Here is a 14,311-nt window from a genome sequence, read left to right as displayed (position 1 = left end):
TTATGATGGGTAAAAATGACGTTAAATATCTTTTTCGGTTTATGTATCAGAAAATATGCGAAGAAGTACTTGTTTCGATTGGATTTTCGAAAGAATTAACCCCTTAAGGATAATCGCGACGTCCGTTTTTTTAAAAAAATCGTTATGATTGGTAAAAATGACGTCAAATATCTTTTATTTTTATTTTGTTAATTTATGTGTTTTAATCTTTCATTATTTAAAAATACGAGGACTAATGAGACATTGTCACATAGGCAACTTAACTTCTCAAATTGGTCAAACCCCCAAACTTAACGGTCAATTAACGTTTTCTGTTAAGTGGTAGTCATTGGTAGAAAAATATATCACACAAGGTAGTTTTTTGCAAAAAAAAAAATACATAAGGTATTTTTTGCAAATAGATCTATAGATTAAGTAGTTTCTTATGGTTTTTCCTTAATAGCTCCTACTAGCTAGAGGAGTGCAATGTTATACATGCCCTTCCTTAAGAAATACTTCTATATTCTTGTTATATTATGGAGTACTTGTTATATTTGACATTTTGTTATGTGTTATTTTGATCATTAATATATTGAACTCTTTTACATCTAAAAACTATAAAAAGTTAATATTATGAAAATATGTGATTAGACGATTCAAACAAGATCTCACTTAACTATAATTTTTTTCTACAGATTAGCCACAATATATAAATTAAGTTTGAATAATTGATATTAGTTATAATCATAATGTAACAAGTATTTCAAGACAAAGGAAGTACTATTTTATTTAAAAAGTAAAAAGAAAAATTTCACAAAGTAACCTGAGGTATTAGGTTATCCATGTAGTAACAAAAGTTTTTTTAAAATCCACGCGGTAATTTTGAGGTTTACGCAATTAAACCTCTATGATCTTTTTTACTAAAAAAAACATTCGGGAAGGTTAATGCTATTGTCTAATAATGGCTAGTTGTACCCTTTAGTTAACTCAGCTCTTTTCTTTATTAGTTTTCCATTTTTCCCCCAAAAATAAACACTAATTTTTCCATTTTCCCTCCAAATCACATTCTTTTTCTCAAAATGCAAACCCAAGTTTTTCCAATTCTCTTTCTACTATCAAATTAAGATTCCTTCTTCAAATTCTTCTACTAGAAATGAGCCAGCAACAAATCGAAATTTGACCAATAAATATTTCATTAACAAAAAATTCTAGCAAAAGAATCGAAATTAGCCGGAAATTCATACTACCAACAAATTAAATTCTTGAAAATTAAGTTGCTCACCTTTTTGTTGCTTGCTAAACCAAACGAAATTCTTATAAAACCATGAAAATTATGGGTTGAAGTTGATCAATACCTTAACTTGCATGCTTGAAATTTAATGTCAAACTTTGAGAAATTAAGGAATTAGGGGTTGGGAAATTTGAGTAATCGGGGAATTAGGGTTAAGAAATTAGAGGAAATGTGATTTTTTAGACGATTTTTGATGTATTGAATCTCATAAACATGACTTCCTTACTAATAAATGGTTTCCAAACGTTTTTCTAGTAAAAGAAAGGTCATAGGGGTTTAATTAATAAATACTCCTAATTTTAAACACCTGACTAATCTAATTTACGTGTGAATATTTAATCGAATTTGTTATATGACGCATTTAAGAAGATAAAATACATATATAGGGTTGTTCAAAAATATCTGATTCGAATTATTCAATCTGGAATATCTAGTTTGAAAAACTGGATAAATTATCCCATAAAATATTCAATTTTTGAAAATTGGATAATTCAAATTCAAATTGGGGTATTTGCAAAATCGGATATCCAGATATCTGATTCTATTTTTTAAAATTAAATTTTTTATTTTAGTATATATATACACATTTTGTCTATAAAAAAATTGTTATGTTGTTGAATGTACTAATATTTACAATTTCAATTATAAGTAAGTTGCATAACTAATTTATTATTAAAATTAAATTTTAATATATCCAACCATATTCCCAAAATGATGTTTTTTTCAAACTTTAAAAAATAAGCTTGATTAAAGAAAGAAACTCAAATGAGCTTAAATTTTAATGTGTTAAAAATAGCAAAATATTTTTAAAAATCCAGCTTAAATATATGTTACTTTGTAATTTTGGTTTGGCCCCCTTAGTATTTAATAGTATATGTATAGAAAAGTATAATAACTAACAAGGAATTGGTGTGCTTTAATGGGTAGCAAGTGTTCTTTATAACCATAGGTACTGGGGTTCAAATTCTAGGTCCAGCAACCTTCACTTTTTTAAAAAAATCCTCAGAATTCCTACTAGCGGCTATGGGCTACTGCGGTCCTATTGTATAGGCAGCAACATTAGTGTGTTCAGTGGCGGACCCAGGAATGTCAAATTGGGGGGTCAAAATCCGAACGTCACGTCGTTCGGATAATCTGATCGTCGTCCGAATAATTTTGTTTTTAAAGAAAAATAGAAAACATAATAGAAACAATATTTACAATTTACAATATCAAATCCGATGTTAAAAGTTTTACAATCCAAAATATAAAAAAAAAATACAAGCGTTCAAATGAAAATTACAAATTCATCCTTCGAGTTTTCATAATTTTAAAGCGATCAATAATCTTTTCATCAGAAACTTGTAGAAACACTTACTTCTCAATGTAAGTAACCAAACTATCATTCACTAGTTGATCACCCATGCTATTTCTCAACTTATTTTTGACAAACGTCATTACGGAAAACACTCTTTCTACACTTGCCGTAGCAACAGGAAGAATCAACATCAACTTGATTAGCAAATGTATAAGAGGAAAAGTCTCATGTTTCCTTGTTTTAACAAGCATCATGGAAAGAGAATTGATATCTTGCAAATCATGAAATCTTTCATCATTTTGCATAGAATCCAAGAAGACATCAAGTTGAAGATCAAGAGCCGTTAAATCATAGCATGAAAACTCTTCGGGATATAAAGAAGCAAGTTTAAGTATCCTCTCTTTATCAAAAGATGAAAAGTTACCTTTAGGACTCAGGGAAGCCATGCATGTAAGTAACTCCATGTTCTTCTCATTAAAACGGTTATCAATCTCTTGAAGATGCAAATCTATTACTTCCAAAAAGATTGCAACCTGAAAATGATGTAGATTTGTTGCTTGTTTAGCAAAACGTCTTGATCTTCCTTGAGGTACATATTGAGCATCCATAGATGGAACATAAATCTCGTGTTTAGTACAAAATAAAATGACTTTGTCTAAGAGACTATCCCATCCTTGATCCCTCATCTTTTGCAACACATTTGTTGTACTTTTAACAACGCTAATGGCATTCACAATATCTTGTTTCTTTCTTTGTAAAGCAACACATAAATCATTAGTGTAGCCAAAAATAGTCAACATGAAATGAGCCATAAAAATAAAATCAAAGGACTCCAAAGATCCTAAAACAACTTGAGCTTTGAGCTTATCATCCGGAGAGCCATTTTCTCCAATCTCTTCAAGCACTTTAACAATTGAAGGAAACAAGTTGATGATACTTATTAGACACTTGTAATGAGATCCCCAACGTGTATCTCCCAGCCTACTCAAACCACGTTCTTAATTCAAACCCGATCCACTTTCAATTTCCCCCACTTCCAAAGCTTGAGCCACTACTTGAGCTTCGTTTTTTCGAATAAGGTCTCTTCTCTTACAAGAAGCTCCCACCACATTTAACAAGTTTGCAAGTACGTTAAAAAGCCAAGTACACTTAACATTCTTTTTAGCAACCGCAACTAGAGTTAGTTGAAGTTGATGAGCAAAACAATGAATGTAATAGGATCTTGGAGTATCATTCATAATCCAAGTCTTGAGGCCATTGATTTCAACCCTCATGTTACTTGCCCCATCATACCCTTGACCTCTTATCATGGAAGGACTCAATGAATGTTCCATAAGCAAGGACATAATGGCATTTTTAAGAGACAAAGCGGTAGTATCACCCACATGTAGAATGCCTAAAAAGCGTTCCACTACTGATTCATTTTCCCTATTAACAAACCGCAAAACAAGAGCTAGTTGTTCTTTTTGAGACACATCACTTGATTCATTGGCCAAAATAGAAAAGTAACCATCACCAACCTCTTCTATTATGCGCTTAGTAGTCTCTTTTGCACAAAAAGTGATAATGTCTTTTTGAATTTTGGGAGATGTTAATTGAAAATTTTTGGGTGCATTTTGGAAAGTATATTTTCTTATTTCCTCAACCTTCCCCCCCAACCACTTCAAAAGCTCAAGAAAGTTACCGCTACTATATGACTCCTCACTTTCATCATGTCCCCAGAATGCCAAACCTTGGCCCAAAAGAAATCTCAAACAAGTTAAGGATGCATTCAAACGAATATGATATTCATTCATTTGAACCTCACTCGCATTATCAAATACAAATTCAATTGATGTCTTCTTTGCATCTCTTAGATTCACATATTTCTCATAAGCAATATTATGAGCACTTTTAATTCCTCCAACATGCTTCTCAAGCCTCTCAGGTTTATTCCACGCTCTAAACCCTCCAACAACAAATGCATCACCCCCCTTGTTAATTTCAACATCCCTCTTGAACAAATAACAAACAAAACAAAATGCGGCATCCATTTCAACACTATATTCAAGCCAATCCCATTTTTTGAACCAATTCAAACTAAAACGGCGTAACCTACCAGAGATATGTCTTTGAGGGAAATCATGTGTTTTTGGTTGGCAAGGTTTTTTAAGAATATATGCTCTCCTAACCAGATTTCTTTCATTAGGGGGATAATCCATTATGTTTTTCCTCAATCCCGGGTCATGAGGAAGAAGTTCAACATCATACACCCATTCATCATCCAATGGTTCATCACAACTACTTGAACCACCTACTTCCATATTAACATCTTCACTTGGAGGGGAACTTAAAGGAGGACTTAGAGGGGAACTTAAAGGAGAAGATTCATTGCCTTCGTTAAATTCTAGAACCATCTACATCATCTTGATCCACTGATTTTGGATTGATAAAGGGCGGGGAGTCTTCAAAAGCTTTATATTCTTCCTCATCTTCAACATCACCTATACCAAGGATACTTCTTTTTCCCGGTACAACAATAGACCATTTTTTATCAGACGGGTCTACAATGTTGAATACTTGCTTGGCGTGTGTGGCTAGTATGAATGGCTCCTCACTATTACGCAAACGAGCTAAGTCTACAAGAGTAAATCCACAAGGTTCGTCATTTTTTATGTATCATCGATTATTATCTACCTACTTACATTTGAAAAGAGCAATAGTGAAAGTAGAGTAGTCAAGCTCCCATATTTCATGTACCCGCTCGTAGTATACCAATTTAGCATCAACCGGCGCTTGATCCTTGGCACTCGCGTAAAATGTAGATGATGCCATATTCTGTAGATAAGATGACTTCTTATCTTAACCCTCAGTCCAAAATGTGAAGCCATTGACATCGTAACCCTCATATTTGTTGACATCATCACGAGGACCAAAAGCTAACCACTTAACATTTTCAGATACACCCTTGAGTTCTTCACTTATTACTCGATTATGAAACCAATCAATAAACGTCTTATTATGCAACTGCATTAATCCCCTATCACCTTTGTTCTTATACCCCAATAAGTTGCTATATGCTGGAAAATCATTAACGGTGCATAAAAGCATTGCACGCAAGGTGCCTCATTAACATATGCATCAAACACGGAAACGCCTTCATCCCACATCTTTCTCAAATCCTCAACGAGAGGTGCAAGATATACGTCTATGTCATTGCCAAGTTGTTTGAAAAGACCCGAGATAAGAAGCGAAAGCATAATGTACTTATGCTTCATACACAACAAGGTGGCAAATTATAGATCACTAACAGTGCTGGCCAAGTACTATGTTGAGAACTAAGATTGCCAAATGGGTTCATTCCATCCGTACACAGTCCGAGCCTTAAATTACGAACCTCATCCCTAAAATTCTTATGCAAGCTATCAATACTCTTCCACTCCGGAGAATCTGATGGATGTGTGAGCAAGTGACCTTTTTTCACACTATCTGCATGCCACCTCAAATTTAACACATCTTTCTTTATAGAAAACAAGCGCTTGAATCTAGATATTATTGGAAAATACCACAATACCTTAGCCGGGGGCCCTTTAGCTTCCCGAGCCCCTTTACGCTTGTAGCGCGATAAGCCACACCTAGGACACTCTTGTAAGTTCTCGTTTTCATTCTGATACAATACACAATCATTCAAACACGCATGAATCTTCTGGTACTCTAAGCCGAAAGGACACATGAGCTTTTTGGCATAATACGTCGACTTTGGAAGTTCATTTCCCTCAGGAAGCATCTCACCTAACACTTCTAATAACATTGTGAAACTAGCGTCACTCCAATTGAACTTTAACTTAATGTTGAAAATTGTCAACACTGCTGTTAGTTTGGTGAACTTTGTACATCCAAGGTACAAAGGCTTTTGAGAAGCCTCTGTCAACAAGTCAAAAACACGAGGACGTTTTCCTAACTCATCCTCGACTCCCTCCATCATCTCATCAACACGATCCACATCCTCATCGACATTCTCTTCATCTGTCTCATACCCATCAACATGATCTACTACATCCTCGTTGACATCAGCCACATTATTGACGTCCTCGACAACACTTTTCTCTTTGTAAACTCTCTCGTCACGATGCCAAACCCAAACATGATATTGAGGCCTAAACCCACGTCGAAGTATGTGCTCCCTAACGATATGAACACTATCTACCTTTGATACATTGCCACAAGTGACACATGGGCAATAAAAACCAACTCCCCCCGTCCTAACTTGATGTTCAACTGCAATACTACAAAATTCTAATACGCCATCAATAAATTCTGACGATTCAATGCTTCCATACATCCAAGAATGATCTTTTGTCATCCTAATTAGTGTGATTAATTAATTCAAAACAAAATTAATGCACAACTTTTAACATATATAATTAACCCAAATTAACCCTATTTAACCCTATAAAACCTTTCTATTATTTAAAGTAATCAAATTCTTTATATTTTAATTACAAAACATATATAACCAAAAAAAAAAAACCATTTTCTTTAATCAAATACACTTAAATCAAAATAATAAGAAACTAATAATATACAACTACATCCATAAGTAAATTATTCACATTCAAATATACAACTACATATATACATAAGTAAATTATTCACATTCAATCTACACTAAAAATCCTAATTAATTAAAATTATTCACATTCAAATATTCAAGTACATACATAAGTAAATTATTCACATTCAAATATAAAATACATACCTTGGTAATGAGATATGATAATTTTGTTTCTACAATAAGATTATGTAACCTACAATGAAAAACAAAATCAAAATTAGTATAAAAAAAGACTAAATCCTTATTAAAACACAATGAAGCTATTCTTGAAGAACTTAAACAAAGATTGAAAAATTTATACCTTGAAGAAGAACAAGCTTAGCCCTAATTTCGTGGATTTTTGAAGGAAAAGCAACAATGGCGGGTTGAAGAACTTAAACAAAGATGGAGAAGGAAATTCGTGCAATGGGTGGTTATTGAAGAACACGTACAGTAGGAATCGTGGGGTTTGGAAGATGATGAACGAAATTGAAGAGAAGAACATAGTAGCAGTCGTGGGATTTTGAAGAACTTGAAAGATTTTTGTTGAGATTTTCGTAGGTTTTTGCAGAGATTTTTGAGAACTTGAAGAAATGGAGGAACTTGAAGAAGAAGACAGTAGGTAGCCGTGGGTTTTAGGAATACAATAGTTTATATGAGGGTTTAAGCAAATGAACGTTAAAACGCGGGTTTTTAATTTTTTGGGAATGACTATTTACTGCGGGCAAGCAAAAAACCGCAATATTTGTTGTGAAAATAGCTTATATGCTGCGGGCATCCAGAAAACCGTAGCATATGTTGTCATTTTTTAGGTTTACTTGACTCGAAAATCTGAATCGACAGTACACTTTAAGTTGTTCAAATGTGACCCGACCCATAAATCTGAATCGGAACCAAAAGTTACTTGACTCGAAAATCCAAATTTTTTTAGGTTTACTGAATCGACAGTACACCAACAAATTGTATCCAAACCGATTGATAACTAAAGATTGAAAAACTAAATCTAAACTGCGACCGATTTTTATAACTCATACTACTAATAACCAAGATTACTAGAACCTAACAATGACCAAACCGAGTCATATCTGACTGCAATTATACAAGAAATCAACTCAATTCGGCTAAAACCGACTTAATCCAAATCGGTTTTAGTCAAACTTTTGTAAATTTTTTGTTAAATTTGTAATTCTAAAATTTTTTGACTTCTTACAGATTTTAATATTGAAATTTTATATTAAATTTTTTAAATTATAAATTTTACTATTATAATTTAAGCCAAATATAAATAATGACTTATATAAAAGATGGATAATATATGCAAACAATGAGTATGCTTTTATAACTCTATAAAAGAGATTACAACTCATCATTTATCAATGTGATATAAAATTATAAAATGATAAAGAAATTTGTAGTTATTAATTTCTCGTAAAGTATCACATTGATTTTTTTATTGAATTTGATAATTCAAGTTTTGATTATTGATCTTTGAAGAATGATTGATTCATAATCTATTATACTCCCTTCTATTCATTTTACTTGTCCTTACGATTCATCAATCTCCTTTGATTTGTATTTATTTTTAATTTATAAGTTAAAATATAGTCAGGTAGAGTCTTCTTTTATTCGTCCCAATGCAAGAATTATTAATATCAACTTTTTTATTATTTTTAATGAAGCATAGTTACAGATATTAACAGTCAAAATGTTGCCTCAAAAAGTGTGAAAAAGCAAATAGGACAAGTAAAATGAACAGGACGGAATATTATCTTATAGTTAGTCTAGTAGAGTAAAATGTATTTTTATAAATAAAATTTTATAAATATATAATTAACCAATTCAAAATCCGATCAAACCGAATAACGCCTGCCTGAAACCGACTCGGTGACCCGAATGAACACTTGATATAGGGTTTTGCACTTCGTTTATACTAGACCCTAATCAAACAATATTTATAACAACCTACGCACCACACAAGTATAGTGGGGTAGGGGATCGAACCACGAGGAAAAAACATAACAAAAGTCTCTATATCTCAATATAACAAAGTTATTTGTAGTTGAAGGAGTTTTACAACTAATTATAAAAACAGTAATAACTAGCAAGATTGAATAATGATATAAACCAAAGGGATTAAAACGGGGTTAAGATTAGTTTCACCCTAGGAAAGTGATTTCAAAACAAAAGGAAGTTGGTGATTCACAAATCACTACGAACGACCTATAATCGCCCTATGTCTCCAAAGAAGTGGCAATATTCGTATAGGGTTTCAAGAACTAGGTATTGTAATCTTTTCTCTAATCCCAAATAATAAACAATGTAGCCATTCTTAGGGTTTCACTAATCAAACCCCCAAAAAGAACTACTTACACATGGTGGATGAACACAAGACAAAGGTAGTTAATGAACTAACAATCAATAACATGGTCAATATTAAATGAAAGCAACAAGAACAAGAGATATATATAAAGACTAGGAAAGGAAGCAATAAATGCAAACAAGACAATAAAATCAATAAATGAACTCAAGAGTAAATGGAAGTTTAATACTTACAAATCAATGTTGAGACTACAAAGAGATATGGTGAAGATTCATGAACTAAGATTGAAATCCAATACTAGAAAGTAGAGATCTTTAAACTACAAAGTTTTATGGCATAAACTACTAAAGCTAGGGTTTGATGAACTAAAACAAAGTTTTTAAGCAAGAGTAAATCTACACTAGGAATGTATTAGGGTTAAGAGGAATAGATAATGTGGGTTATTGGATATATATACCCTCAAAAACAAAGGTGCCTTGAAATCCTAAAACTAGCCACTAATTCTTGATTGAGAAGAAAACAACACGCGCAGAAATAGGGCCATTCGTCCGAATGGAGACCTGATTCGCCCGACTAGATTGTCTTTGCCCGAATGTTTGCTCATTCGGCATATACAAAGAGTTTTGGAACAATATGGTGACTGGGGGCCATTCGCCCGAATGGCACATTCATTTGGCCGATGGATGATGTTTGACCGAATGTTCTTCATTCGCCATTTCCAGTGAGTAGGCCATCGAAATGTTGATAGCTGCATCTCCATTCGACTGAATAGAGGGATGATTCGGCTGAATGGGCCTTGTTTCTCCCTTTTGAAGTTTGTTACAGCTACTAAAGGCCTCTGAACTTTGCCTAGGATTAGTGACATGAATTGTATGTCAAAACTTCGATGAACACGTCTAAACTCCGATGTAAGTTTCTAAGCCTCGAACTCATGACCTGGAAATCTCCGGAATCACCTGAAATAATCCTCAAAACACTTCAAAGAAAGGAGCAAGGTGAAATTACGCGTAAAGTATATGAAATCAATACAAAACCACGAGACATGTGTAATACCCCTAATTTTTAATAATTATAAAATATTATTTATTAAAAGACGTAACTGTTATTAAGTAGCAGCGAAAAGTAAATATGAGGTGTTCGCCACACTCGGTGAGTGTAATGCGTCAAAACTTTAACAAAAGAAATCATTTAAACTAATATAAAAATGTCTTATTATTATATAAATTAAAAAAAATGTCTTATTAATTTTCGTTTGATCTACATCGCCCACCTCTCATGCATTAGACACATAATATGGCTCACCATTACCTGTGGAAAACAAATTACTAAATATGAGCCACAACTTAGTGAATGGTTACTCTAACGTGTCAAACAATTTATACTTAGAAAACGTTTGACTTTAAAATTATATTCGAAATCTACAAAATCGTAAAATACTTTTATATTTAATATAAATAAAAGTATACTGATATAGTATAAAAAACTTGAATTGTCACACTTTAAAAATTTTTTTATCCATAACATACATGTATATAATGTCACAAAAGTAACACATTCCCTTTCATGGACTCCTCCCAAAAGGCCGATCCATCAGACACCATAGGGAAGTAATTTCCTTTAGCAATATAAACACATATTACGTTTAGGTGCACCAAGGGTTGATCTACCCTACACAGTCAAGGGCAAAAACACTATTTTATAATTATAATTTGTATTCACAAATAAATGTATACAATCACAATAAAATAACACTCTTAAATATTGATTAGTAAAAAAAAGTATATATATTACTTGATAAAATGAACAATACTTTCGAAAAGAAATAAAATAAGACATATCGTCTTCAAATCAAAATAGAATAATTTCTTCAATCTTCATTGACCGCATATATAAAAAAGAAATCTCCTCCTTGTAAAACAATTTCTTATTATCACCTACAAAGACAACCAAAAATAATCACTAAATGTGATTTCTACGAACATTTTGAGAAACAAAATCATCAATAATAACATCTGCATCAATTTTGACTAATAATTTTGTTTCAATGGATAATATTGCCAAACCATTCAACCTTTCTTGCGACATTAATGACCTTAAATAAGTTTTAATAAGCTTTAACTTTGAAAAACTTCTTTCTGCTGATGCCATAGTTACGGGCAAAGTTAAAAATATCCTATAACCAATTAAGACATTTGGGTAACATTCTGCAGACTTTACAAATTTAAGAATATTAATAGTAGACATTGACTCATTTAGCAAAGTCACTTGTAACACTTTTAATTCAGAATAAAAATCATTAAAATCAACATCGGACGAATCATCATGAGAGAATGTGGAGTGAAACTTAACACAGGAATCTCTCAATTTTTTTATCATTCATTGCTTTCAACCTATTAGAATCAAATAAAAATCCATAAACATTTTCAAATGCCTTTAATTGGTCAAATCTTGTTTTTAAAGAAGAAATTGCTATGTCCACAACAACCAAAAAATAATTAATTCTAAATATTTTCTTCTGCCGATTGAACTTCAGCATCATCGCCAATTTCATCAAAATGTCTCTTTCTAACAATATGACGTTTTGTAGGATGATTGGGCTCTACACCCATTTCAAGTGCAATACTTTTAGCAATCTCTAAACTATTAGCAAAACCTTCTTCTCTATACTTTTCAAAAGATAACAATATGCCTCTTACTTGTTGTATACAAGTGTTTATGCAAATGGATTCGGATTGCAATTTTTTACTTATGATATTCACAACAAATAAAATATCATACAAAATCACCATACCATGAATAAACTCAAAATTATTAAGTGCATTAGCCAAACTCTTAGCTTCACTCTTTGTTTTTGCATCCTCACATGATTCAAATAATTTCAATAAAGAATTTCTTATTTGGGGAGTTTGAAATCTAATTGCTTTAACACTTTTTATCCTATCTTCCCACCGAGTGTTGCACAAAGACTTCAAGGTCAAACCAGGAATATTGTTAAGTAAAAATTTCCATCTTTTTGTGGAACCCGAAAATAAAGAATAGATGCATTGAATAATGCCAAAAAATGAGATAGCTTTTTCACAAGAATGGGCCATATCACTCACAACAAGATTCAAACTATGACAAGCACAAGGTATATATAAGGCTCTCGGATTTATTTCAAGAAAGCGACTTTGAACTCCTCGATGTTTTCCTTTCATATTTGAGCCATTATCATAACCTTGACCCCTTATATCATCCATATCAAGATCTAGAGATTTCAAGACATCTTGCATTACATTAAAAAGCCCCAAACCAAAAGTATCATCAACATTCAAAAATTCTAAAAAGTACTCCTCAATCATAAGATTTAACATATTCACACAACACACAATTAAAGTCATTTGTTCTTGATGACTAATATCTAGGGTACAATCAAGAATGATAGAAAAACATTTGGCCTCTTTAATGATCTTAACAGTAGTATTTTTAACATTATTAGCCAAGAGGAAAATAAACTCATTTTGAATTTTTGGCCCTAGGTATTGATGATGAATTTCACGATTTTGAATACGTCTAACATGATCTTGCATTACAACATCAAATTCAGCCATCATTTCAACCACACCCAAAAAAATTACCATTGCTATCTTGGTAAAGCTTGTCATTAGATCCTCTAAAAACCAAGTTATGTGAAGCAAGACATTTTACTGCACAAAATATCCTAAAAATAGAGCATATAAAAATAGAGCAAGAATTTAAGATATTTAAAAAGAAACAATAGTACCTGATAGATTATCAATATCCAATTTCATATTTGTAATCCTCTTGAAAAAAATATTAATATTCTGTAACATGAAAGAAAATAGGATATCTAGTACACAATTAAGCAATTAGAAACTGCTTTTGGCGAGAATAACTGAGTATTTAGTCTATTTAACTGAAAAGAGACAAAACAATTACCAAGCTTTGAACATATGAGATCTTCGATCTTCCCACAAAGCTTTGAACTTTTAGATCTTCCCTTGCTATATTTAATTCCACTTTTATTTATCTTCACCTTAATCTTAATTGAATAAATTTTAGAAAATAAAACATATCAACGAAGAAAAAAGAAAAAAATATATTCAAAAAATCAAAAAATAGGAAAGAGGAGAAGTAAATTATCAGATTATTTGCTTGATTGCTTCAATTGTTTAATCCCCACATAATTGCTCTATATAGATTGAAAATCCATTTATACCGTTGCTATGTAAATTGATAGATGTAATATTTTTTGGGGGAAATTTTCCTTCTATGTTTAATTGGGAAATTAGATTCATCATTAGCAAATTGCAGGTAAACGTGAATTGGACTAAAATGAAAGAATAGATAGAGAAGATAAAAGGAGATAGAAATTAGAACGGATAGGTTGAAAATGACTACTCTATTAGTATAGATTCATCATATTCACAGCAGTAGAGTAGTACTTATTACTCTATTATTTCTATGACGCATGTTAGCCATTACCCATTTGTTTTATTATTATTATTATTATTATTATTATTATTATTATTATTATTATTATCCTAATAAAACTAATGAGCTATTACCCATGTTAGCCATTATAATATGACGCATTATACTAATATTATTTATATGGTCATAGCCATATTCAACATGTAATTTTGGTCTACGATTATTAAATATCAATTGGTTAGAGGGCATAAAATATTATCATCTAGCATACACATATAGTAAAAGACCATTAAATAACGAGATATTACACTTACTCCACCTTAATAGGAGTTTTGTCTCCAAAACTCACCTCAAGACTCAAAAGGTAAGGATAACGTACTCTCGTATCGGACTCTTAACTCCCAAGTTGCCTCTGAC

The 14,311-nt window shown here is 31.9% G+C and overlaps 1 protein-coding gene across 3 annotated transcripts; it reads right to left on the bottom strand.

Annotated features, from left to right (window-relative positions):
- Nucleotides 1-9,714: 9,714 nt before the first annotated feature.
- LOC130809500 (uncharacterized) lies at nt 9,715-13,873 on the bottom strand. 3 transcript variants are annotated; one of them, XR_009040822.1, is made up of 3 exons: nt 13,400-13,873; nt 13,224-13,284; nt 9,715-11,394 (listed from the first exon to the last, which is right to left on the bottom strand). XR_009040822.1 is itself a non-coding variant. In XM_057675299.1 (2 exons), exon 2 carries the CDS (start codon nt 13,102-13,104, stop codon nt 11,962-11,964), a length of 1,143 nt encoding a protein of 380 aa, XP_057531282.1. In that variant the 5' UTR covers nt 13,105-13,284; nt 13,400-13,873; the 3' UTR covers nt 9,715-11,961. The 3 variants fall into 3 exon arrangements, 1 of the variants encoding a protein (XP_057531282.1); XR_009040821.1 differs by having other exon boundaries at nt 9,715-10,416; nt 10,987-13,873; XM_057675299.1 differs by having other exon boundaries at nt 9,715-13,284.
- Between the last annotated feature and the right edge of the window lie 438 nt (nt 13,874-14,311).

This window comes from Amaranthus tricolor, chromosome 3 (assembly GCF_026212465.1).
Source record: "Amaranthus tricolor cultivar Red isolate AtriRed21 chromosome 3, ASM2621246v1, whole genome shotgun sequence".
Taxonomy (NCBI): Eukaryota; Viridiplantae; Streptophyta; class Magnoliopsida; order Caryophyllales; family Amaranthaceae; genus Amaranthus; species Amaranthus tricolor.
The sequence above is the reverse complement of the archived record's forward strand: the minus strand, read 5'-3'. Positions and strand labels throughout refer to the sequence as shown.

Bases quoted from the DNA above. Each gene is read 5' to 3' on its own strand.
- LOC130809500 (XM_057675299.1), bottom strand. From the start codon at position 13,104: ATGACAAGCTTTACCAAGATAGCAATGGTAATTTTTTTGGGTGTGGTT.